Source organism: Bos indicus x Bos taurus, chromosome 5 (assembly GCF_003369695.1).
Source record: "Bos indicus x Bos taurus breed Angus x Brahman F1 hybrid chromosome 5, Bos_hybrid_MaternalHap_v2.0, whole genome shotgun sequence".
NCBI classification, from domain to species: domain Eukaryota; kingdom Metazoa; phylum Chordata; class Mammalia; order Artiodactyla; family Bovidae; genus Bos; species Bos indicus x Bos taurus.
In genome coordinates this window covers 59,471,441-59,499,054 of record NC_040080.1, presented here as the reverse complement: position 1 = coordinate 59,499,054, position 27,614 = coordinate 59,471,441, and the positions used below count along the sequence as shown (strand labels likewise).

Here is a 27,614-nt window from a genome sequence, read left to right as displayed (position 1 = left end):
CTCCTTGAAGTCTAAGAGAGGCTTCATTGCATAATTGGGATTGATTGAATTATTGGCCATTGGTTGTAGATTCAACTTCCAGCCCCTGTTCCCTTCCCTGGAGGTCAGGGGGTGGGACTGAAAGTGCTAAACCTCTAATCACATGGTTGGCTCCATTGGCAACTTAACCTCCATCCTTAGCCACTTTCCAAAAGTCACCTCATTAACATAGCCAAAGATCTTTGTCACTCTCAACACTTAAAACAATTCCAAGGGTTTGGGGGGGTTGTGAGCTAGAAACTGTGGATGAAGAACAAACATATATGAGAAACATATTTTGGCCATCTGAGTGGCCAAATATATATTTCTTATAAATTGTAATATCTCAGTGCCCCATTGGGAAGAGTGCTGAATGAAAAATTGGAACTTTTGAGCCCCCCCACCCCCTACTACCCTGGCCCAGGCCTCCATATCTCTTATACTATTGTATTATCATGCTTACACTCAACCTCCCTAGCTGTGAAATCAGTTTCATGGTGGCTAGAAATACATTTATCCAAGCAGACAATCTGCCTGGTAGAATAAGGCTCATTTGTGTTATTATAAGTGTACACTCGCACAGCTTTAGTAGTTCTGATGTTTCTCTAGCCAAAATCACTCTCCTGAACTCCCCATCTATCGAGGTAACATCATAATCTCATAATCAACATGTCCCAAATTGAACAAACATCTTTTCTCCAATAATTGGCTCCAGTCCATCACCCAAGCAGGAAACCATTGCAAGCCTCTTCCTCTCTCTTACCTCTCACTTCTAATTGGTCACTAAATGTCATGGATCTTAGATAAGACTTAGCTCTTTCCTTTCTCTTCATCCCCACTTTCAGAGCCCCATTTCAGGGCCCTTTTGTCTCTGGACAACCTCAGAAGCCTTTGATCTCTGCTAGCCTCTTGCATGTAGCTTTGTGCCCCATCTGCTTTGCATCTTTCATACTTTTGTCAGAATTCATTTCTAAAAAGTGTAAATCAAATACTAGTCCACATTCTTTGGAATGGTGTCCATGTTCTAACCATGGACCACTTCTATAGCTCAATTTGTCTTAAACCTTCTTACCCAACTTTAAAAAAGACTTTCAGCTCAGTGACCACAGCAGTCACCTTAAGCATCCCTAACACTGTGTGTGCCTGGAAGGGTTTTTCCTCTGTCAAGAGCCTTGTCTTCCTCATCTTTGACTCCCTGTTGCTTAGCAGAGTGTGGCAAACAGAGGTGCTCAATAAACATTTGCCGACAGAATTGTGTACATACATAACATCTGAATTAATATGTTAACATGCCATTAGGGAGACTTTTAAAAATTGTTTCAATCCTATATTCTTGGAAGTAAGACTTTTTTTTTTTGACTAAAGAAAGATGATCTTAACTAAATGGATGGTTTGAATAAACTTATTTTACCAAGTTTCTTCCCATGTGTTAGTCCACTAAGGCTGCTATAGCCAAAATCCAGAGATTGGATGGCTTAAACAACATTTATTGCTCGTGGTTCTGGAGACTGGTGAGTCCAAGATCAGGGGGGCTGGAAGACTCTGTCTGGTGAGGGCCTGCTTTCCCACTATGTTCTCATATGGCAGCTGGTGAGGTTTCAACATATACATTTTGGAAGGACACAAACATTCAGTCTCCTGTACTCTACTGATCTATTGAGTTAGTTATGCATAATTTGTTTCCATTTTAGTTTTTTGCATTTTAAGAGGTGCTTTCCTAAGTTGTGTAAGCATTATTTATATTCTTTTTTTCTCATATGTTTCAGTTTCATGCTTTAAATGGCAAAAATATTTGCAACTACCAGCTGGTCTGTGACAGTGATGTGAACCTGCAGAATAAAGAATCTGTGACCCACTGTCTGCAAATCTTGTCCTCCTTCAGGCTCATCATGCAGGTGGCTTTGCCACAGGAGCACCTGTGCTGGATTATCTTCAATGGTATATATCAGTGTTCAATATTTTATTTTTCATTGTGTCTTTCAGGAAGTCATTTAATTGCCAAGTTCGATGGTGACTTGATTACCTTGTGATTTAGATAATGTTCATTTCATAAGAGGACAGTGGTGGGCTTTGTTACATTTTTTATCACATTTTAGTTTGTCCTTACCAGCAGGGACTCATACAGCAAGTGTGTGGGTTTTCTGCTCAAGGGAGGATCAGAGCTGTGGAGATAATCAGTTTCGCATATAAACAAAATACGGGGCCACAGTTAGTAAGTCGATATTGGGTTGGCCAAAAGTTCATTCATGTTCTTCTATAACATCGTACAGAAAAGCCTGAACAAACTTTTTGGCCAAATAAATCTAAGTGGAGAAGGATCAGAGGGCCCTTGCAGGTTAGATTATTTCTAAGCATCATCTACTTATCGGTCCTCTCCTCAAATATTTTGGCCAGTGACTAGGGCTTCCTACATATAAACCTTCTCCTCCTACTTGTTTTTGAGTGAGGAACTCTGAGAATGTGCATGTATATGTGTATATGGTTTATTTACATACATATATATGCGTTATATAGATAGACGTATGTATGCATTATATATGTCTCATAAAATGAATCTTATCTAAATCTTATAAAAAGGTAATCTTTTTTTTCTTTTAAGAGTTACAATTTAAATTCAATTTAAATTCTCTTTAAAGTTACAATTTGAAGGTATAAGGAGTAACCTATAATATTGTTCTCTGGATCACATATTCTTGTAAGAAAAAGAATGACAGTCTGTTCTGAGTTTATAAGATGAGGGCAAAACAACTTGAAAGAAAGCATATTGGATTTCCTCTCATCCATGGTAGCTGACAGTATGTTTCCTAGTCTTTTCCTTCTTCACTGTCCCCAAATAATTTTTTTTGACATTTTGACTGTAATCAGACCTTACATTTGCTACTGAGATGAGAGTGTCTCTGGGAGACATTTTTCAGGCCAGTGATTGTTAAACTTTTGCATCCCATCATCATCAGAGTTGCCAGGGCCATGTCTCTGGGTGAATTGCTCATGCATCTTGGCAGGGACTGAGCCAGAGCAGAGCTTCTTGCTCAAGAAAGGGTGATACCCAACCTGATGGTTGGGCCCTGGGGTCAGGCTCTGCTTAAGAGGTGGAGATGATGCAGTGTGACTCCCTATCAGAAATCCTTCAAAGATTCCCACAAAACCACCCCCCTCCCATTTTCTTTTTAAAAAGGACAATCCCTGTGTCTTCCACATCCTTTATTCTGCTGGGTGCTTTTTCTTTGGCATCATGTTCTAGATTTTATCCTGTTTCCTAAATATTTTCCTGCTCAACTCTATGGTTTTAGAATCTAGCCATGTTCCTATATGTAAACCTGGTTTGTTAACTGCCTGCTGAATTGTATTCGGCAGAGACCCATAATAAGGATGGGCACTTCGTTTGCCCTGCTTCTCTGACCTCACAGATAATTCTGTAGTGAGTATCCTCACATCGGTCCTCTTGTAGACCCGTGTGAGAGTTTTCTGGGACGTGTGCCCAGGAGTGGTTGCTGGATTGTGGGAGATACATGCACTTAGTGTCATTAGTTGCCATCCCTGTTTTAATTAATTCATCTCAAACTTAAGTGCCAGGCATTGTTCCAGGTGTTAGGGATACAGGAGTGGACAACACACAAAAACCCTGTTTCTCATGCTGTCATAGTACTTCAGAGAGATGATAAACAAGTCAAAACTAAGTGATGTGTCAGGTGGTGATGAGGACTATCTGTGTGTATCGTTAGTCATGTCTGACTTTTTTGCAACCCCATGGACTGCAGCCTACCAGTCTCCTCTTCCATTGGACTTCCCAGTCAAGAGTATAGGAGTGGGTTGCCATTTCCTTCTCCAGGAGATCTTCTCGACCCAGGGATCAAACCTTCATCTCTTGCATTGGCAGGCAGATTCTTTTACCACTGAGTCACCTGGAAAGCCCCTGATGATGAGAGCTATGGAGGGAAATAAAGTCTAGAAAGGGATTAGTGAGAGTGATGGCTGGTCTGGGGCCTGGGCTGCAATTTTAAATAGAATGGTCAGGGTAGACCTCACTGGAGATTTGAACAAACACCTGGCTGAGACATCTGAGCATTCAGGGCAAGGGCATTCCGACTGGGAGATTAGCAAGTGCAAAGGCCTTGTAGTTTTAAAACTTTGGAATTTGAATTGTGAAAAAATGACCTGCCCAGTCAATTTCTTAAAATACATTCGAACTTTCCTGCTAAATATTAACACTCTTTAATTGACTATTATACAATTATAAGAGTTGGTTTCTTAAGTTATTTAATCAATCTTGGTTCTTTCACAAAATCTAACTGGGTAAATGAATATTGGATAATATTGGATAATATCTGACTTGCCAGCTAACCTGAACACAAATCATTTAAGCCTTCAAATAGATTATTTTGGTGGTGACTGTCTTTGATGAAAAGGAGTCACATGTCAAGGAATCACTTGTCACAAGTCACTCTGTATCAGGGATTTGGTTAAAACATCAAACTAAGTTCCAGAGGCATTCTGAGATCATAAAGATTCAGTCTGTGTTCCATTTTGAACCATTTACTCTGTCCATTGGGCTTCTGCGGTGGAATCTGTAAGCCATGCCAATATCCTGAACCATCAGGGAAGAATTCCATTATGGTCAGGGTGCACTAGGGGTGCAAAGATTAAAGGTACATCTTTGAAGTACCAAGGGCCCTTGTTATTCTTGAGGGTGGTCTCCTGGGGCTTTCTGAAGTCCCCCAGTTCCCATTGCTGAATGTTTGTCTTGAGTTCCCTGCTCACACCTGAGTCATGTGTTTTGTGAAGAGTTACATGTCTCTGATGCATATCCTCACTAGGTGATTTTTTTCCTAAGTAACACAGTTATACAGATCAGGTCAACAAAGCCAAGTTAAGAATGCTGAGCCTGAGCTCTTACTAGCTGAGGAATTTTTCCCTACTGGATCTTACTGCAGATAAACAATTCTACGTCATGAGAGCAGGCACATTAAGAATGCTGAGGCTCTGAATGTGAAGGACTTAATTGCATTCTCTGTGAACTTTATGGTTGTTTAAGTATTTAAGATTTTATTCAGTATATTTTGGTCACTGATTTGTGTCATATTTATTATGCCTGCAGGTGTATTGTAATCAAGGGATGTGTGTTTTGGAGCAGGTGCTATTTTCTTAGAAGCTTTTTAAGTTTAAAAGTGAACATAGGATTTGTAATTGTTGAATTGTGGCGCTTATGAATTTTAGATCAGATATTTTATGGGAAATATTTAGATTGCTTGCCATTATAATTAAATGCCTTTTTAAAGCATGCTATACTGTCTTTCTGAAGTGACTTAGCAGCAGCAGCATACTGTCTTTTGGGTTATGTTTATAGCCTGATAATATGTTTTCTATATAGAAAGATATACGGTGATGCCATTCTCCACTTGTCCTCCAAATGCTGCTATGAAATGAGCTGTCTATCTTCATTTAATTATTGGCCTGATTTTAAAAATGATCGTACTTGAATGATCTTACATAGGAGTTGGAAATGGCATTTTTCATCAGAGTGCTTATGGGACGTACTTAATAATGGGATAGATATTATATGAAACAGCAAGTGAATATAATGTAACCTATTATGCATTATGAGTTTTAAGTTATGGGTTTCTTTGTTGAGTATTGTGCTATATGATTAAATATGTATCCTAGTCTTATTTGGAGATAAATCTTTAGTTATGCAACTGTGAGGAAACCATGGGAACCAATAAAATTTTATATGAATTAATAAAACCACAAAGTACATACATTATGCTATTAAAATATCCTTTTGTTCAGTATATTTCAAAACTTAAACTTATGTCTTACTATGGAGCTTGATCTGCATTTTACTGGAAGAGCTTGGACTGTAACTTATGGCCCTGATACTAGTTGGCTAAACAAATACCTCAGCTGTGTTCCAGTCATGAGCTGGCTTTGTTTTATAGTAAGGGTTGGGTTTCCCTGGTGGCTCAGAGGGTAAAGCATCTGCCTACAATGCGGGAGACCCAGGTTCGATCCCTGGATCCAGGGATCCCCTGGAGAAGGAAGTGGCAACCCACTCCAGTACTCCTGCCTGGAAAATCCCATGGACTGAGAAGCCATGGGGTCCCAAAGAGTTGGACACAACTGAGCGACTTCACTTTCACTTCTTACTGACCAGTACTTTAAAATGCCTTTAAAGTAAGACTAAGTTTCCTGTGTTAACATTTTAAAAATATGGTCATATTAATTCTTTTAAAAATTTAGCTGCAAGTTATAAAAAGTTTTATAATGATTATAACTTTGGTCATTATCAGATTTTCTTATAAGAGAGTCATTTGTTTTGAGAACTACCAACTTAAACTACAGAGTGTGGAATGTAAAGTTCTATCATGTGACTATAAAACATACTAATCTTTTTCTCCATCTAGGTACCATTTACATTTACACTATTTGCAGAAAATTGATGATCAGAGGTCATTCTTCCAAGGTATGAAATTTACTGTCAGAATATCTTCCCCTGTATTTCCTGGTTTTCTTAAGACTTTTGTTAGCATTGAATGCTAAACAAAGAAAATTTAATGACTTAGTATCACAAAAGTTAGTGGCTGTATTTGTATTACTAGGTATACTGTTTTTAGTTTTCCTTTAACATGATCATAAATAAAAATGTAAACAGTTAAAGTATTCATGAAAAGAAAGAATTTCCCAAATGGATAGATATTTCTCCAGGGTCCCTCAGTCTTTCAGATTAGTTGTAACTTGTCAATATGATACTGCTGCTGCTGCTGCTAAGTCACTTTAGTCGTGTCCAACTCCGTGTGACCCCATAGACGGCAGCCCATCAGGCTCCCCCGTCCCTGGGATTCTCCAGGCAAGAACGCTGGAGTGGGTTGCCATTTCCTTCTCCAGTGCATGAAAGTGAAAAGTGAAAGTGAAGTCGCTCAGTCCTGTCCGACTCTTAGCGACCCCACGGACTGCAGCCCCCCAGGCTCCTCCATCCATGGGATTTTCCAGGCAAGAGTACTGGAGTGGGGTGCCATTGCCTTCTCCACAATATGATACTGAATATCCATCTAATAACTATATCACCCCACTCCAGTACTCTTGCCTGGAAAATCCCATGGAGGGAGGAGCCTGGGGGGCTGCCGTCCGTGGGGTCGCTAAGAGTCGGACACGACTGAGCGACTTCACTTTCACTTTTCACTTTCATGCACTGGAGAAGGAATGGCAACCCACTCCAGCGTTCTTGCCTGGAGAATCCCAGGGACGGGGGAGCCTGATGGGCTGCCGTCTATGGGGTCGAACGGAGTCGGACACGACTGAATCGACTTAGCAGTAGCAGCAGGGTAGCCATTCATTCTAGCTTGTCCAGGACAGTCCTGGTTTATGCCTGCTGTCCTGGAGTAATTATTAATAGTGCTCACTTTTACTTTTAAAAGTATTGTAGTTTGGATGGTAAACTATGGTTAGCCTGTGGGTTACTTGCTGTGGAGCTCGGACCACATTTGCTTGAAGAACTTGTCCTGTACTTATGGCCCAGATACTCGATGGGTGAACAAACACCTCAGCTATGTAAGTCATGAGCTGACGTTATTTTTTAGTAAGATTCGCACTGACCAGTACTCACTGCTTAGTTTTAGCTGGAGGGAATGGCTTCTGTTGACTTCCTTACCATGTTGGTAGCACCTTTGTCTGCAGGAGACATATTTATTCCCTGTGTTCACTATCCAGTCATTGGAATGTAGGCCAAGAAAGGACAACATTCTGTCCTCGAGACCATGCTTGAGTTGTTGCTGGCATTTGCAGCATTGCTATTTGAGTCTTCTCTGCTGCTGCTGCCATTGCCTTCTCCATGAGTCTTCTCTATTGTATGTAAAAACTTGCTCTGAATATTTGGACACTCGGGACAGATATTATTTTCCTTATTTCCTCAAAACATAGCCAAGTATCTTAAAAACTGACAACACTTAAAAAAACAGATGCCAAGATATTTGCATGCTTAATGGATAGCATTAATTGTGTGTTCTCTCTCTCTGTTTTGTTCCTTGCATTTAAAAGCTCTATTACTGACAGTGACTTAACAAACTCTATGCCAGCATTTTGAGTGTGAATTAAAACAAGGAGAGGCTGTACCATGCTTAATGTAAATTTGGCCTAGAGACTATTCCAATGATTCTCTATTCAGTTCCAGATGATTTCCTGAAAGGAATTTAGGAAATCTCCTGTTGTGCTTGCTGTGGCAACAAATAACTGCTCCACAGAATCACCATAGTTTGGTCTGCTTATAACATTCGTCTGGCAAGGCTTTGAAGGGCAGAGATGTCTGTGCCAACATTTAACTGTTGGTGTTTGTACTTGCTAATGCTGAGGGAATTTTGATTTAACGTGATAGCCATCTTAAAATAATTCCTTATTTATATTCTGTGTAAGATTTCTTCTCTCCCCCTCATATAATGTGACTTTCTCATTGACAGAATAAGGAAGGCCCGAAGGAGGATCATTTCATAGACCCAGTCTGTGGAGTGGGAGTCGGGGGAGTGAGGAATGCAAGAATTTTGAGATGGTGGGTGGCTGCACAATTGGCACTTGCAGATCAGGCTGGAATTCTTTCAATGTATGTTCAGTGTAATAAGATTCAAGGAAATTAATTTTTTACCCTGAAACTCACAAACCCTCAGCTGATGAGTCAACTCCTGAGCTGAGACTCTACATGGACTCGATGGGTCCATTTAATGGGGACAAGCCCTTGGCAGTCCGGCCCCATCTGAATCCTCCTGATTTTGTAGCTACTTTAGAGTTCAAGTCCATTACAGTCCAAAACAGAAGGAGAAACAGACATGGGGTCCTTAGGTTTTTAGTGGTGTCACCCCAGAGCAATCTAAACTCCTATTCCTACAGGATTTGGTAATTATGATTACCACTTGTTATTATTGAATATTTATCGAATCCCTACTATGTGTTAAGTGCTGTGTGAAGGGCTCTGTGTACACAATAATGCCTTGGTAGTCTTACGAGGGTGAGACCTTAAGACTATCATCACTGTCCTTTGTTGAATGAATGCTTACCATCTCTCAGGTATGCTTCTAAGCCATTTTCACATATTACTCGTTGAATTCTCACCAGCACTTGGAGAAGGTAGCGTTATCACTTATATCTTACAGATGAGGAAGCTGAGGCTTGGAAGGGTTGCATATCTAGTTAGGATAGTCAGAGATGTAGCTGAGGCCAGAGCCGATGCGTGAACGATGGTTGTCAGATTCTTCCACAGACCATCACATAAAGTTCAAGTCCAGACTTTAAAGTGCCTCTCTTTGCTCCCCTCAAAGGCTGTGAACTGAAATAAGTGACGCTGCACTGCCATCTTGTGGCTCGGCTGGTTAATCCTTGTGTGGTTCTTCCTACTGGACACCTTAACCATGCTCTTGCTAGGCTCCTAAAATTTGTATTTTTCAAAGTTTTGTTCTGTTTTCTTTTAATGAAGAGACTAGTCCTGTTGAAATCATCAAATTTTTGTTAATAGAAATAATTCTTTCTTTTATGGTCGAGAAAAAAATGCTGCAATCAAATTAAGTAGTTTTTTTTTGAAATGGCATTTCAGCTTCGAAACCTGAACGATGGTTTCTCAGAACCCTCAGTGGAATGATGGCTTTTCTTCTATTCATTGAAGTTGCCCTGTGTAGTGGGAACAATCCTGCTGCCCTTAGGAGTCCAGAGACCCGAATTCCAGCCCCAGCTCTGTCACTTCCAAGCAGTTTAGCCTCTTGGAGTCAGATTAGGTTACTTTTAAGGTTCTGTCTGGCACTAAAAATCTGTGATGTGGGATCTTTTATACTAAATCTGAGACCACACCCAAATATTATGTGAACAACTGGTAACTGTAGCTAGTTTTATTTTGAAGTATGAAGTTTTGAATACCAGGAATCCTGAGAGCTTTGAAAGCCACGTGGATATAAAGGGGGAAAAATTTGTACATGATTTAATCCCACGCCCCGCAAAACACAACTATATGAATGCAAAAATCCACAATAGGATTTCTTTACAGCAGATAATGTGAAACTCAAGAATTTTGATAATTGTTAATTCTGTTTTAGTTCACAGTGTGGCAAAATTAGCAAACAATGACAGAAACAATTAAAGCAGCAATAAAGCAACCCCAGGTTGACTTAATAGAGATATAGGGACCAGAACCAGAGAGTGAGAGTTTCATTTTACTGTGCTCTAGTCATATACTGTACAGGGACATTGGCCACCTCAAATAATACCATGGTAAGAGAGGGAAGCTTTGTCCTGGGAGGATAGAAGTGCTTGGGGATCTTAGTCCTGGAGAGTGCTGGGGGAGCGGCAGCCTGCATAGATGCTTTCAGATTCTTGGAAGGCTGTATAATTCTCAAGTTGAGTCTTGAGTGGGCTTGTGCTGTTCTAGAAGGCATAACTAGAACAAATGCACTGGAGGTGTATCAAAATGATTGCATTTCAGGTTAAAGAAGATCATGTTTAGAAGTGTCTTCTTATGCCACGTGGCACATTCCTTGTTGATTGTGGGCAGAGAAGGTGAGGGACATCAGGTGGTGGTGCTGGTGATGTTGAGGGAATGAAATTAGATTCTCAGCCCCTTGATGCTATGATTACTAGAAATATGTAGCATCAGGAACTGAAACTTTTCAATGAAGGTCTGTTGTCGATCAATCAACAGAAATTTGTTGCTAATAACAATTGCATTGTTGCAATTAGCTCCTTGGGCTTCCCTTGTGGCTCAGCTGGTAAAGAATCCTCCTACAATGCAGGAGACCCTGGTTTGATTCCTGGGTCAGGAAGATCCCCTGGAGAAGGGATAGGCTATCCACTCCAGTACTTTTGGGCTTGCCTTGTGTAGCTCAGCTGGTAAAGAATCTGCTTGTAGTGTGGGAGACCTGGGTTCAATCCCTGTGTTGGGAAGATCCCCTGGAGAAGGGAAAGGCTACCTACTCCAGTATTTTGGCCTGGAGAATTTCATGGACTGTATAGTCCATGGGGTCACAAAGAGTCAAACACGACTGAGTCACTTTCACTTTCATGCCTTTCATAATTAGCTCCTCGACTAGTGTTGACATTTGGTAAGTGTTAAGAAGAATAAGCTGAGTTCATAGGACTCTAGGAGCTAGGCAGGAAGACATCGTAAAATGGCTAACTTGAGATTTTGAGTTCTTGAAATTCTTCTTTAACTTTTAAATGCTTATTTTTTAGTTGACTCATTATTTGTGTATTTTTAGCGTCAGTGACTTGTGCTCACCATTCTTCGTTTGATTATATTGAATAAAAATTGGCATTATTCCCTTAAAATGAAAAGACACTCAATCGTGCCCTTTCTGATTTAGGCCTTGGAATACCTCCTGTGGGCCAGTATATGTATGGAGTCTTCAGTGCCTCTCCTGTCCATCAGGTACTTGACGTGGAGAGCTACTCTTTACACAGCTGTCTGCCAGTGCTACTATGACTGCCAAGCTGGTGTTCATGGAGAGGTAGGCTACTTTTTGGGCTTCCCAGGTGGCACTAGTGGTAAAGAACCTGCCTGACAATGCAGAAGATGTAAGAGATGTGGCTTCAATCCCTGGGTTGGGAAAATCCCCTGGAGGAGGATGTGGCAACTCACTCCAGTATCCTAGCCTGGAGAATCCCATGGACAGAAGAGCCTGTTGGGCTATAGTCCATAGGGTTGCAAAGAGTCAAACACACTGAAGTGACTTAGCGTGCATGCGTGCAGGCCACTTTTTAATTATGAGGATGCTAATACTTAAAAATACAACATATTTAGCATTTTCTTCATTAGATAAGTGGCAAGAAAACAAGCAAACCAACAAAAGCCAAAGAATTGGGATGAAGCAGGGATACAAGTCCCAGGCTTTATTTGCAGACATTTGCCTGGCTTCTCCATTCTGTGAATCTCTTGCTTTTACTTTCTGCTTCCCCGTTTATTCTCTGTTCACTTCCACCATCTTTGCTTCTTTTCTGAATAAGATCTCTGATATCTTCCCTTCCGCTTTATATTCTTGTATGCAAGCCACTTTCCTTCCCTGTTTAGTTTTTGTGTTCCAAGCTGTCTACTATCTGTTTTGTTTTTCTCTGCTTCCAGCCACCATTTATTTAGTATACTCTATTTCTTATTTTTCCTCTTTTCCTGTATATATTTTTGATGAAATATTTGAAATGTAGCTTAACTGGTTGGAGCTTCTATTGACCTCTGCCACATCTCTGTGCAAATGAAATCCGGTACCCTCACTATAGTATGTAGTACTCTGCTTGTCAATAGACCGGTAAGAATTAGAGACAGGCATTCCTTCCTTTGGACCATCCCATCCCTGCACCAGTGAGCGTAACTTGGTGAGTGCAGTGGGGTCTGGATTTCAGCAGGAGAATAGCTTAGTTCAGTCCTTGTGGGATACTTTTCTTGCCTAGGATACATTCTAGAAACTATTCACCATATATGCAGAGTTAGTCTTAGTGTACTAGTGGTGGCATATTGCTGTAGCTATTAAATTTATCAGGGATAGACATGTTTGCATAGTTTTAACCATTTGATTCCTATTGCAATTTTTTTCTTATTGAAAAGTGTAACCCTTTATGTTACTATTATGTTCTAGAAACATCTTCATGAAAAATCATAAATTATAAATAAAATACTTGAAAGAACTGCTAAAATAAATGACAGGAATGAAACTCATTTTGCTATTATCTCTATCATAGCAATAGAGAATTATAATAATGGTGATCTGATTAAATAAGCAAGCCCACCTTCTTCCTTTCCTCAGATATTAATAAACACTTTCTATATGTTGGGTACTGGAAATATAAAACAAGGCCCTTTAAGGACCTAACAATTTAGTTGACAATGTGTACAGTTGAATAGATAATACAGCTGGTTTTGGTGGAAAAGTTAGAATTTGAGAAGAGCACCGAGGAGGGGTGTGTGTGTGTGTGTGTGTGTGTGCATGCATGTGCAATACCGGAGAAGTGATCATCTATAAGAAGCTACTCTGTAACCCAGAATTTGAATTTCCTTACTTTTTTGAATTTCTTTACTTTTCTGCATTCTAAAGTTAGTATAGCCAACATTTCATTGACTTTAGATTTACAGAAATTAGTGGTGCTTCTAGGAAATGATTGATGGGTCAGCCACTATGTTCTGAAAAAGTCAGCATCAGCCTAGTTTAATTCACAAATTAAATCAAATGTCTGGGAGAGTAAAACATACTCTCTTGATACATTTTTAATCACTGTACTCTAACGTCTTATGAATTAAATTTATTTTAATTGCATGTAGGCATTTGCTCGGCGTGCTTTAGCTAAAATTGATGAGTTACGGCAACTGGAATTAATGAGTTCCTCACAACCACAGGAAGAATCCAGAGAATATTATAGAGAGGCCACAATAAAGGTATAAAAATTTCATGAGATAAATCCACTGTACTCTACAGATGATGAAGTACTTAATATCAGTAGTTGAGAAGTGTATCCCATTGATGCTTCATAAGTAATTCTTCTTTTTGAGGCAGATGGCAGTCATGATCTTCAAAAGAGGAGTATTTGAATCTAGAAGAAAAAACAAAAGTTTCTTTAGACCAAAGATAAGAGTTAACATAAAGGAAGCACAAACTGTAAGTCTCAGAATATCTTCTGTGTCTCAGACTATTTCTACAGTGTTTATGTTATACCTCTGTGTCCTTAATGCTTGATCATTATTCTTCCCTGGTGGCTCAGATGGAGTAGAATCTGCCTGCAATGCAGGAGACCCAAGTTTGATCCCTGAGTCAGGAAGATCCCTTGGAAAAGGAAATGGCTACCCACTCCAGTACTCTTTACTTGGAAAATCCCATGGACAGGAGCCTAGTGGGCTACAGTCAATGGGGTTGCAAACAGGCCTACAACTAACACTTTCACCACTCAATATTAAATCCTGCCCCCTATCTGTGATGACCTAGAGGGGTGGGATGGGGGCTGGGTTGGAGGGAGGCTCAAGAGGGTGGGGATGTATGTATAAAAGCTGATTCACCTTGTTGTACAGCAGAAACCAACAAACATTGTAAAGAACATTCTTATCCTCCAGGTAAAAAAATCCTGCCCCCAATCCCTGCAAATAGAAGAATGTCTTCCTAATTTGGACATGGTCTTGTTTCATCCTTTCCTCAGAGCTTTTGTACCTTCACATAATCCTAGTTTTGTAATGTTAAAGGACAAGAAGCTGAAGAAAAGCCTGGGAAAAGTTCAAATTTACAGCCTTCTGAGTAAGATCGCAGAAGCCTTTTGACCACTTGGTGTCAGTTTTGAAGGTGTTGAGGATGGAGAGGAAGTGGAGGCACCTTTTCTTATCAACTTCCAGTTTCATCTTTGGAGTATTTAGGATGTAGGTTGGGCTTCCCTCATGGCTCAGTGGTAAAAGAATCCACCTGCCAATGCAGGAGACATGGGTTTGATACCTGATTAGAGAAGATCCCATGGAGAAGGAAATGGCAACCCACACCAGTATTCTTACCTGGGAAATCCTGTGGACCGAGAAGCCAGAGTCGGACACAACTTAGTGACTACAATAACAACAACAGGATGTAGTTGCACTAGAGTAGTAAACGACCCCCATGTCTCAGGGGCTTTAAAACAAAAACTTATTTCCCACTGGAGTCAAATGTTATTATAGTTATCTGCTCATGACTGATGCTCAGGGCCAAATCGAGAGGTGGTCCTCATTTGGAAAACTGCTGGGTTGTTCTGCCAGAGGAGACCTAGGTCGTTCTGCCAGAGTGGACCTAGGGGAGCTGTGGAGGACTTCACGTAGGTAGTGATACTCAGTATGGAAGTGACTACAGTCTTCTTTCTCACCAGCCAAAACCCCTCACACAGCCCCTGTTGGCCACAAGTATGTTTGGCCAATTGCACTAAGGGAGGAGAGTGGGACATACATATGCCTGTGGGTTCTTCTGCCCTTTCTCCCTTCTGTCTTTTTCCCTCTCCCACTGTCTTCCCTTTGGCCATTCAGAGTCTCAGTGTTCCTTAAATCCCAGCTCTATATATCTTCGCAGTGCCCTGTGACTGTTGTGGATAGCTGTAAACTCTCTTCTATGAGCTTCTGTGTAAGGATTGAAAATGAAAGTGGAGGGGAAGAATATGAACACTTTCTGACAGAAGAGATGTAGAATCTCAGAACCTGGAAGGGATTTTGGAAATCATTTGGTCAGTCCTTTTCTATTACAGATGGGAAAAATAAATCCCAGAGTATTTAAGCCAGCTGCTGGCAACCCTTGAACCAGAACCCAGGTCTCTAGCCCAGGGTATTCTAAATAATCCAATGACTGCTGTTCTCTTTCCTCATTTCTTTTTATAAACATTTGAGAGGGCTTCTCTTTTCTTTTAAATGAATTCAAATACTAAATGAAAATATTATTTGGACACAGTAACTTTTCATTGCTACTTAGTGTCCGTGGTATATTGACTGGTGAGCCCAGACATACAGTTCATACATCCTTTTAAATTGTACCCCTTACTGACTCATGGTGTCTAACTGGTCAAGGGTGGTAACCTGCCAAATTGTAGATAATCCATTGGATGAGCTGCTGAGTAGCCTGCATCTGGTATCATTAAGTAGTTATGCTATAGTGTTCGTTAGAGAGCAGGGGTCATATTTTGCAGAATGTTCTGCTTTATGCTTATGAAATCATTTTATTATGTTTCTACAAAAGAAAATGATTTCAATATGCATTAAATCTATTTTATAAAAAATTTCTGAGTTTGTAGGTCAATTGTTAATTTGCAGTAAATCATTTTGACTCAAAGGATTGTTTGTAGGACTATTAATTCAGACTTCTGATAATTGACCATTTAGTGATTCATTCAATAAATATTTTAAAGTAACTTCTCTGTGAACAAAATATGTAGAGGTTACATTCTAGTGGAGAAATTACAGAATAAATAAGTAAATTAAAGCCTGTGATAAGAATTAAGAAGGAAATAATGGTGGTGACTAAATGAGTTACATGTAACACCCCTAGAATGTTCCTGGCAAATGGTAGAGCCTTAGTAGTATTAGCTGTTACTGTTATTTATTTTTCATTCATTCATTTAGTAACCATGTGTCAAAGGCCTACTGTGGTCCAAGAGTGGTGGCACATATTAATAGAAAAGATGGGAGTCACTTTTTCTGTCTTTTTTGAATGACTTTGAAATAAGAAGCAGGATTTGACTGGACAGGGAGAACAGGAAAAACATTCTAAGTAAAGGACAAGAGCATGATAGTAGTTTGGAGGCAGAAGTAAGCAAAGGCTTTTGGCACACAGTGAGACAGTGACACTGAGCTTGAACAGGGCGGGTGTATTATGTTGAGAAATTAACACAGTAAGTCTAATGGCGTAGATCTCATGGGAGCCATGGTATTCAGGATTGGAACTTACTGCATGGGTTGTATCATTCAGCTTCTCATCCATCCTGACATTTGAAAAGATGTCTAGTATACTCTAGGCATAGCTCAGTTGGTAAAGAATCAGCCTGCAATGCAGGTGACCCTGTTTCAATTCCTGGGTTGGGAAGATCCCCTGGAGAAGGGAAAGGCTACCCACTCCAGTATTCTGACCTGGAGAATTCCATGGACTGTATAATCCACAGGGTTGCAAAGAGTCAGAAATGTCTGAATGACTTTCACTGTCACTTTTCACCCTAAGCAGTACATGTACCAGATTTGTCCAGTACTTTTTATTACTAATATTTTAGTTGTTTTCCAATCTTTTGCTATTATAAATATTGATGTAGTCAACATCTTCAAGTATATTATTTTTTCCTTCTTTTGTTTCCTGTGGATAAAATTTAAGGTGTAGAATTTGAGTAAAGTTACAAACACTCTTATTTCTCTTGATGTATATTACCAGATTGAATTTCTGAAATGAGTTCTCCAAGGTGACAATCTGCATATGCCAATCTCACCATTATCATTTTGATATTATTTCTTAATCTTTAAAATAATTAAGGGTTCATAAAATGGCTTGTTTTAACTTTATTGTTTTCAACCAGCTTTCCCTTACATTTGTGTTTACTCTTTATATTTTCTTTTTAGGTGAATTATCTTTCACAGTCTTTGACCATTTATCTACTAGAGATTTTAATTTTTGAGTTGTATTTGAATGGGCTCATTATTTTTATAGACATTAATATTTTGTCATGTTTGACAATTCAGTGTATTTTTATTACATTAGCTTTAAATCTTTTTATAGATCTTTTAAATATTTCTATTTTAAAATCATTTGCTTGTTATTCATCTATAGATCTGATAAATATTCTAGTTCACTTTTTGTAGTTTCTCTACAATATTTTAAAAAACAAAATTCAGTGTAATCTATCTGGGATTTACCATTTCATTTTGAATACTTCTAATTATTAGGAAGTTTATTATGTTGTTTAACTATAAATTTTTAAACTTCTGTTTTAACCTATAGCAAATATCTTAGAAGAAACCCTGACCTCTGTTTGTAAAGCAAGAGGCCTGAAGTTCAAGTTTTACTGTTTTTTTTTCTTTTTAATTGGAGTATAATCACTTTACAATGTTGCATCAATTTCTGCTGTACAGCAAAGTGAATCAGCTATATGTATATATTTACCGTCTCCCTCTTGGATTTCTCTCCCACCCCACCCCCATCCCATCCCTCTAGGTCATCACAGAGCATCGGGCTGAGCTCCCAGTATTATATAGCAGTTTCCCACTAGCTATCTATTTTACACACGGTTCAGATCAGTCACTCAGTCATGTCCTACTCTTCGCGACCCCATGGACTATAGCATGCCAGGCTTCCCTGTCCATCACCAACTCCTGGAGCTTGCTCAAACTCATGTTCATCAAGTCAGTGATGCCATCCAACCATCTCATCCTCTGTTGTCCCCTTCTCCTCCTGCCTTCAATCTTTCCCAGCATCAGGGTCTTTTCCAGTGAGTCAGTTCTTCACATCAGGTGGCCAAAGGATTGGAGTTTCACGGTAGTAGTGTATGTATGTCAATCCTAATCTCCCAATTCATTCCACCCACCCCTTCTCGAAAAACAGTACAGATGAGTCTATTTACTGAGGTTTTTTTTTTTTTTAAACATATCAGTCAACCTAAGGGTTGAAAACACATAGACTCTAATAAGCAGGGAAGTTGGTGTTTGGAGAAAAATAGTCCAAAGCAGCTTTATTTCTGCTTTTGCTTTTCTGTCTTCCTCATTTTGCCTCAGGAAGATGAATAAAGCAAGGAAATCATAGGAAATGTGGATGCCCACTAACTGGACATGGATTCTAGAAAAGCCAACTAAAGCTATCTTTCTTATTTCCTGGTAATCTAAGTACAGAGAACAGGTCATTAGTCAGAGAGAAGAATGAAGTGTGTAGGTAGGCCATCTGCCAGGAGTGAAATCCTTTCAGGCCGACACAAAGTAGAGTGACCGGGGATCCGCATGGGGATGTGAGTGGCACCTGCTTCTTTGTATCCAGTTGGTCAACTCTTCTTTACAGTTAGCTGCCACAAGACCCGTTACTTATACGATAAAATATTATTTCCAATTTGAGTTTGGGGACATTCTTCATTAGAATTTCCACCCGGTTTTCTAAAAATGCTCCACCCAGACTCACTGACTGTCTGGAGATTTGGTTGGTGAATCTAAAAAGCTCTCCTGAGAGATTCTCAGGCAACTCGAGTTTTTCCTCAGGGCTGTAATTAAGTCGCCGCAAAGCATGTGGAGACCAATGCTGTTGTTTATTAATAAAGGGCCTTTAGAGGCTGTCTTGGAAACACAAACATAAAGAAAAAGCAAAACACTCTCTGACATACATCACAGCAGGATCCTCTATGACCCACCTCCCAGAATATTGGGAATAAAAACAAAAATAAACAAATGGGACCTAATTAACCTTAAAAGCTTCTGCACATCAAAGGAAACTATTAGCAAGGTGAAAAGACAGTCTTCAGAATGGGAGAAAATAATAGCAAATGAAGCAACTGACAAACAACTAATCTCAAAAATATACAAGCAACTCCTACAGCTCAACTCCAGAAAAATAAATGACCCAATCAAAAAATGGGCCAAAGAACTAAGCAGACATTTCTCCAAAGAAGACATACAGATGGCTAACAAACACATGAAAAGATGCTCAACATCACTCATTATCAGAGAAATACAAATCAAAACCACTATGAGGTACCATTTCACACCAGTCAGAATGGCTGCGATCCAAAAGTCTACAAGTAATAAATGCTGGAGAGGGTGTGGAGAAAAGGGAACCCTCTTACACTGTTGGTGGGAATGCAAACTAGTACAGCCACTATGGAGAACAGTGTGGAGATTCCTTAAAAAACTGGAAATAGAACTGCCTTATGATCCAGCAATCCCACTGCTGGGCATACACACTGAAGAAACCAGAAGGGAAAGAGACACGTGTACCCCAATGTTCATTGCAGCACTGTTTATAATAGCCAGGACATGGAAGCAACCTAGATGTCCATCAGCAGATGAATGGATAAGAAAGCTGTGGTACATATACACAATGGAGTATTACTCAGCCATTAAAAAGAATACATTTGAATCAGTTCTAATGAGGTGGATGAAACTGGAGCCTATTATACAGAGTGAAGTAAGCCAGAAAGAAAAACACCAATACAGTATACTAACGCATATATATGGAATTTAGAAAGATGGTAACAATAACCCTGTGTACGAGACAGCAAAAGAGACACTGATGTATAGAACAGTCTTATGGACTCTGTGGGAGAGGGAGAGGGTGGGAAGATTTGGGAGAATGGCATTGAAACATGTAAAATATCATGTATGAAACGAGTTGCCAGTCCAGGTTCGATGCACGATACTGGATGCTTGGGGCTAGTGCACTGGGACGACCCAGAGGGATGGTATGGGGAGGGAAGAGGGAGGACGGTTCAGGATGGGGAACACATGTGTACCTGTGGCGGATTCATTTTGATATTTGGCAAAACTAATACAATTTTTTAAAGTTTAAAAATAAAATAAAATTGTAGTTGGAAGAAGAAAAAGCAAAGTCTTTGATGTAATGGTAGCACAACATAAACTTTAATAAAATCTGGAGTGACATCTCAAAAATGGAAACCCTAGAAGCAGCTGTCTCATCGACAGGCCAACCAGTCTCTCTGTTAGCATTAATAAAGCGCACCTTACTCATCTTTGCCTTATGCCATCAGACATTGTAGAACTTTAAAAAAGTGGGCTGTATTTTTTTTTTTTTCCCCAGATGCCATGGCCGCGTACAGCCACAGAAAAGCTGTTGGAGGAGTTGTTTGATAGCACTGCCTCCCGGTTTCTGGCTGTCTTGGAAGCGCTCTCTGACTCAAATCGGCGAATACTACAGACTGGACCTGTTTTTACAGATGAAGTAGAAGTTCGTGATGTTGTCTCAGAACTGTTTATGGCAGGAAAAGAACTTTTAATAAGTAAATAAGTTATTAAAATAGTATTTTATAAAAAATAAAAATACTATTTTGTGGTGGAACATAAATAACAAAAATTTTAGCATGATATTTGACACATAAGAAACCAATACCAATTTATTGATCTTTTTTTCCTTAAAGATTTCTTTTTTTGATGTAGAACATTTTTAAAGTCTTTATTGAATTTGTTACAATATTGCTTCTGTTTGATTTTGTATTTTTGGTTTGCTAAGAGTTTTAAATTCTGAATAGTTGTTGAATTTTATTAAAACCTTTTTCTGGGTTTTTTGAGATTTATTGAGTTCATCAAATGGATGAACTTTTTTCAATTAATATGGTGAGTTACAATGATTACTTATATAATCTTTAACCACTTCATATTCACTGCATATTTTTGGAATAATCTTAATCTGGAGGTGAGAATTATTCTTTTGATATATTTCTTGGTTTTCTTCCTAGTGGCTAATGTTTCTGTTAATTAGATTTCTCTTCTTACAAAGTCCTTTTTGGATTTTCCTCTCAAGGTCATGTTGGCCTCAAACAAAAGTTGAGCTTTCTGCCGTCTTTTTCTATTATCTGGAAGAGTTTTTGTCAGATTGGTGTTATTTCTTTCTGAAAGTTTGAATTTGCTGGTGAAGGCATTTGGACCTGGAATTTTCTCTATGGAAATGTTTTTAGCTATGGATTCTATTTCTTCTATAGATACAAAATGATTTAGAATTTCATTTTCTTTTAAAAAATCTTCTGTTTGGTAAATACTACTTTGATTTTATCTATATTTTCAAATTTTCATAGAATAGTTTATGACATCATCATCACCTTCTGTGTGTGCTAAGTCGCTCCAGACCTGTCTGACTCTTTGCACCCTATGCACTGTAGCCCGCCAGGCTCCTCTGTCTGTGGGATTCTCCAGGCAAGAATACTGGAGTGGGTTGCCTTGCTGTCCTCTGATCTTCCTTATCCAGGGATTGAACCCGCATCGCCTCTGTCTCCTGCATTGGCAGGTGGATTCTTACCATTAGCACCACCTGGGAAGCCCTGTCATCTTCTAAGTGAGCGTAAAGATGTGCATGTGTGTACATGTGTGTGCCCATCTGTGGGCAAGGAGCCTCTGTACTGCAGTTCGGTCTCGTTTTTTCTTCACGAGGAAAATACAAGATCTCAAAGGAGAATTCCTTTGACTTGCTTCTCCCACACCTGAAAATTTACCTTCATCTGCACCTTTCCTTTCCACTGTCTCTCATTAAAATGGAAGGGATGTTCTTCCTCTTTCCCTTTAGGTCTTTGGGCCATATCTCTGCAAATTGCCCCTTCATCCCGATCCAACTTCCTCCCCGAATTTCTTCCTCTTGTTAGAGACAGATTTGTTGAAGGAATTGCCTTTGTTCACTGTTCCATATTCTTCCCCTCCTACTTATACTTGGCAGTCTGCTGTCATGGACAGAGAATGTCGTGGACAACTTCCTTATTGTTCAGTTGAAAGTCAGTGCTTTTCCTTCCTTTGCTTTCTGTAGCAGTTGTTGTTGATGACACCTTCTTTCTCTTTAAATACTCTCCTTTGCAGCCTTTTCTCCCCACCTGCCCTTCTCTTACTTGTTGGGGTTCTTTGCTGTTCTATTTTTGGCAGCCTTCCATTGCTCACAGCTGATCCACTTACTTACAGTGCCTATGTGATGACTCTGGAGCTCTGTCCCTATTTTAGGTCTCCTTTCTGAGCTCCTAGTCTGTAATATCCCGCTGTGTATTTTGCTAGTTTACTCTTGCTAATTCTCTATTTTTGAGATTCCACATTCTTTGTCCCTTTGGGTGATGTTTCCTGACCGAACCTCCTACCCCACACCTAGGTTTGAGGCCCTTCTTATTTGTCCCCAGAGCATCCTGTGTTTGCCTACTAGATTTTTTAAAAAATTATTAAAAAATATTTTATTTTTATATTGAAAGAAAGTGAAAGTCACTCAGTTGCATCTGACTCTTTGCAACCCTGTGGACTATATGGTCCGTGGAATTCTCCAGGCCAGAATACTGGAGTGGGTAGCCTTTCCCTTCTCCAGGGGATCTTCCCAACCCAGGGATTGAACCCAGGTCTCCTGCATTGCAGGTGGATTCTTTACCATCTGAGCCACAAGGGAAGTCTAAGAATACTGGAGTGGGTAGCCTACCCCTTCTCCAGGGTGTCTTCCTGACCCAGGAATTGAATTTTTATATTATATTTTATTTATGCATTGTGTTTTGGGCTGCTGTGCAGTGTGCGGGATCTTAGTTCCCAGACCAGGGATCAAACCTGAGCCGCCTGAAGTGGAGGCACAGAGTCTTTTTTTTTTTTTTTTTTCTTTTAAAAAACTTTATTATGAAAATTTCCAAACACAACCAAAAGTAGAATGTACAGTAAACCCTGTGTATCTACCACCGGAGGCCTAGAATCTTAACCACTGGACCACCAGGGAAGTCCTTGCCCACTATGATTTCTTGTTTTCCCCGCCAGAGTGTGAGTTCTGTGAAGGCGAGAGTTGTGTTTGCTTTTTTCCCTCATTGTTTCTCAAGTGCCTGATATTTAATGTTTGGTAAATATTTCTTTGCACAAATGACCCTCTCTTTTCTTTTCTAGTGTCAAATATTGGTGCAGATGGCATACTTGATTTTCCAAAAGCACATCTTTTGGAACTTATTATAAAAAAGAAGAATCTTATTTCTGTGAATGCTGCCGTGAAATTTATAAAATTAGCTTTCATGTATGAGGAATGGAGTTTATTTGAATCTGCGGCTGGGCAGCTCATTGATTTTCTCCAGGTAATACATGCAAAACAATTGCTTTGTTTTTATGGTATTAACATGACGTTGAAGTGCTAATTAACTTGTGAGATATACTTTCCTTAGAGGCAGGATGACCCAGCGTCAAAGAAAGCGGAAAAGAATTTAATTCTTCTTGTTGCGATAGAACCTTTGATCAATGTAAAGAGAAACAAAGGTTTGATCTTTCCTTTTGACAACTACAAAGAAGGTCAAGTCTATGTAAAAAAAATTGCTGTTCATGGTGAGTGTTTATTTGCCTCTTTGAAAGCTTAAGATGACGTTATACGCTCTCTATAGGTGAAATGAGAGAAAGAATATTCAAGGTAGAGGGAGCAAAAGTGTAAAGGCCCTGAAGTGAGAGTGTGCTTGGTTGTTGAAGGAACAGCAAGGAGGCAGATGTGGCTGGAGTGTTCTGGTGGTGGTGCTGGCCTTTGAGAATGTGGTAGGAACTGAGGTCAGAGAAATAGCTGGATGCCTGATCTTGCAGGTTCCTAGGCCTTGTACAGGTGCTGGATTTTATTTATTTACTTAAAAAACTTTTTTTTTGTTCACACTATGGGGCATGCGGAATCTTAGTTTCCTGATCAAACCCACACCGCCTACGGTGGAGGCACAGAGCTTTAACCACTGGACCACCAGGGAAGTCTCTGGATTTTTCTGTTGCAACATGATTTTGGGTAGAAAAATGAGGCTCTATTTTAGCTGCTGCCTTATTAATGAGAGGTCAGCAGGGCATTGAATCAGAGGTATCAGTTGACTTTGGCAAGGAAAAGTTTGATGGTCTCCTGTCTCTTTCCAGTATGCAGAGTTTTCCATTCTGAAACTCAGTTTTAGGAGTTATTGTGTATATAAACGAACATCTGCAGCCTCTGTCTTTTAGAGAATTATTTAATCCCATGTTTTATGTTTTATCACATGCTTAAGGCGTTGCATGGCTGCTCAATTGTGGTAAATAATTTGTACCAAGTAATGATGCTTTTTTTTTTTTCTTTTAGTGGTTTCTGAATAGATATCTTTGTTATTTTTATTTCAACAGTCACAGATGTTTTAATATTATAAACCTCAATTCCATTATGGACATAGCTGGTATACAGATTGCAGATAATGAAAATGATAATAGTCCATTTTAATTGAATTAAAGCCTACTTAGATTAGTTTTCAAATGGAAGCATTTAAAGTGTCTTATTGACATATTTGCCCAGATATCATTTTTGTTATTTTTGGAGAATTTCTATGTTTCTATGCATTTTCTACTTGAAATTTTGTAACTTTTTTTTTTGTGTGTGTGCTTCATTTCCTGTACTTTATAAATTGAGATACTTATGTGAAGTCTTGTGGATACTCAGAAGACATTTTCCATTTGGCGACAACCTTGTATTCCTGTGTCTGTGACTCTCCACAGGTGAAAAAGTTATTTTGGACAATTTGTAATAGTGTCAAAAGAGGCTCTTCTCTGTAATTTAAAGCCATATTTAAAAATCACAGGAATTTCACCTTGCTGAAATTCTATACTGTTCAGTCATTAGGATAAGACATTGAGTTATATCCTGACTTGTAATTTTAAATTTATATTTACTATTGTTATCATTTTGGACATCTATCTTTTCCTTTCAGGGAAATTTCAAGGCCAGTTATATTTCTGATAATGGAGGAAATGAAGCAGTAGTTTTGATGAGAGTTAATATTCTTAATGAAACCCTCCTTTCCAGTGCCTAAATGCAAAGCCTAGTTACTGTTTGGAGTCACTTAGCATACAGTGCAGAGAAGGCAATGGCACCCCACTCCAGTACTTCTGTCTGGAAAATCCCATGGACGGAGGAACCTGGTAGGCTGCAGTCCATGGGGTCGCTGAGGGTCGGACACGACTGAGCGACTTCACTTTCACTTTTCACTTTCATGCATTGGAGAAGGAAATGGCAACCCACTCCAGTGTTCTTGCCTGGAGAATCCCAGGGATGGGGGAGCCTGGTGGGCTGCTGTCTGTGGGATCACACAGAGTCGGACACGACTGAAGCGACTTAGCAGTAGCAGTAGCAGCAGTGCAGCTCTGGTTTTAAAACTGAATTCCGTGGATCCTCAGAGCATCTCTGAGGTCACCATTTCCTTCTCCAGGAAATCTTCCTAACCCAGGGATTGAACCTGGGTCTCTTGTATTGCAGGCAGATTCTTTACCATTTGAGCCACCTGGGCACCTCCTAATACTATCACTTTGGGAGTTAGGAATTCAACATAGGAATTTTGAGTTGACCATTCAGTTCAGTGCAGTATGTATGAAGCTCTGAGAATGTTGTCTGGCACACATTAAATGTCATATGTCCATATCTATATATCTTATTGTTCTTATTTATTTACTTTACCACTTTTGCTTTCAGAATGCTCAGCCGGATAAGGAAATCGTTGTGGACATGATAATGTTCCTGTGGCAGAAATGCAAATTAGGAATGCAGCGGGTCACTGTGTCCAAAAATGACTACTCAAAGTTTACCCAGAAGATCAGTACTAATAAAGTATTCCTTTTTGTTTCCCTTCATATGCTTTTTGTTATTGCTAATTTCATTTGTGATGCACATTTCAAATCTAAATTTTCCCTACTTACCCACCTGCATAATTACTATTCTTTAAATGTGGTAATGAGGGAACCTTTCCTTTAAGTGTATTCCCTGTACTTCTGCTCCAGCTTAGTTTTGGGAAACAGGGAGGTGTTTCAGTTTTTTCAGGGAGGAATAAATATGGTATGTTTAAAGGTTATATGAACTTGAATAAATTCATTAAGAAAGTGAATAACAGAAAACAAATAGATAAGCCATTTTAGCTCCCTGGTAGCTCAGACAGTAAAACATCTGCCTACAGTGTGGAAGACCCGGGTTCGATCCCTGGGTTGGGAAGATCTGCTGGAGAAGGAAATGGCAATCCACTTCAGTATTCATGCCTGGAAAATCCCATGGACCGAGGAGCCTGGTAGGCTACAGTCAATGGGGTCGCAAAGAGCTGGACAGGACTGAACGACTTCACTTTCACTTTCTGTAATAATACTCTATTTAGACTAAAGAGCTCTCTCATGGAAAGGAAAAAGTGGAGCAGGTCAATATTATAACCTAGAAACTTAGGAGAGAGTATTTTAACAATAACTCAGTCTTCTGTGATTCTGAAGCCTCCTAAGATTAGCTATATTAGGATGCATGTACATAATTTTATCATATACTCTAAAGAAACAATGATCTGATGCATAAATGTTGTTTTCCCATTTTAACTCCCAAAATGTGATGGCTAATTTTATGTGCTAAGCTTTGAGGTTATAGGCATGAAAGACAGCTTCTAAGGCACTCAGTGTAGAGCCTGAAACACCTACTTCCCCCTCACTATTTGGGAGGACTTTGATAGTGATAGTCACTGCTGCTTTTTGAAGGGAGAATGACAATTTTGAGGATACAGATAATCTTCATTGATACATAAAAAAGTCAGATGATAAAAGAAGGCAATGGCACCCCACTCCAGTACTCCTGCCTGGAAAATCCCTTGGACGGAGGAGCCTGGTAGGCTGCAGTCCATGGGGTCGCTACGAGTCGGATACAACTGAGCGACTTCACTTTCACTTCTCACTTTCATGCATTGGAGAAGGAAATGGCAACCCACTCCAGTGTTCTTGCCTGGAGAATCCCGGGGACAGGGGAGCCTGGTGGGCTGCCGTCTATGGGGTCACACAGAGTCGGACACGACTGAAGTGACTTAGCATAGCATAGCATAGCATATGCAGACTACAAGCTAAATAATTCTTCTTCAAGAATATGTATAAACAGAGTGATCATTAACTATCATCTTATTAGGATTATTGATTTTCTATTACTTATAATTAAGATCCACTGATAAAAAGGTGTTAGTCGCTCAGTCATGTCTGACTCTTTGCGACCGCATTCACTGTAGCCTGCCAGATTCCTCTGTCCATGGGATCCTCCAGGCAAGAAACTGGGGTAGGTTGCCATTCCCTTCTCCAGGGGATCTTCCTGACCCAGGGATCAGGTCTCCTGCATTGCAGACGGATTCTTTACCATCTCAGTCACCAGGGGAGCTAGTACCTGTATAACATTATATGATTAGAAGGTGGCGATTTCAAGAAAGTACTCAATTTTATGAAATGTGACTCTTTCTACAATGTAGTGCACTTTCAATTGATTTTACTGTGTATTTTCTCTTTTTAGTGGCTTTATCTTCTGTGGCAGATAAATGAAATCATTCACTGCTATAAGATGGAAGACATTGATGTTGTGATGGTGGCAGAGATCACGTTACGATTAAGTGAAATATTGGAATCTTTAGGAAACCCAAGAAGGAAATTTAAAAAATTTCTAGGTAAAATATTGAATTAAAAGGCATGAGGTTATTAATATATATATATGAAT

At 39.5% G+C, this 27,614-nt stretch overlaps 1 protein-coding gene across 10 annotated transcripts in view; it reads left to right on the top strand.

The window, feature by feature from the left end:
• The window catches only part of CFAP54 (cilia and flagella associated protein 54), a 312,031-nt gene that overhangs the window by 16,458 nt on the left and 267,959 nt on the right, over nucleotides 1-27,614 (top strand). For 9 of the 10 annotated variants that reach the window (XM_027542095.1, XM_027542091.1, XM_027542096.1 and 6 more), the window contains exons 4-14: nucleotides 1,785-1,956; nucleotides 6,420-6,478; nucleotides 11,346-11,489; nucleotides 13,289-13,402; nucleotides 13,521-13,622; nucleotides 20,232-20,430; nucleotides 23,033-23,214; nucleotides 23,302-23,458; nucleotides 24,534-24,619; nucleotides 25,590-25,724; nucleotides 27,414-27,564. In XM_027542095.1, coding sequence (XP_027397896.1) covers nucleotides 1,785-1,956; nucleotides 6,420-6,478; nucleotides 11,346-11,489; nucleotides 13,289-13,402; nucleotides 13,521-13,622; nucleotides 20,232-20,430; nucleotides 23,033-23,214; nucleotides 23,302-23,458; nucleotides 24,534-24,619; nucleotides 25,590-25,724; nucleotides 27,414-27,564 — 1,501 coding nt within the window. Of the gene's footprint in view, nucleotides 1-1,784; nucleotides 1,957-6,419; nucleotides 6,479-11,345; nucleotides 11,490-13,288; nucleotides 13,403-13,520; nucleotides 13,623-20,231; nucleotides 20,431-23,032; nucleotides 23,215-23,301; nucleotides 23,459-24,533; nucleotides 24,620-25,589; nucleotides 25,725-27,413; nucleotides 27,565-27,614 lie in introns of those variants that run through there. The other variant, XM_027542099.1, reaches the window with a different exon arrangement.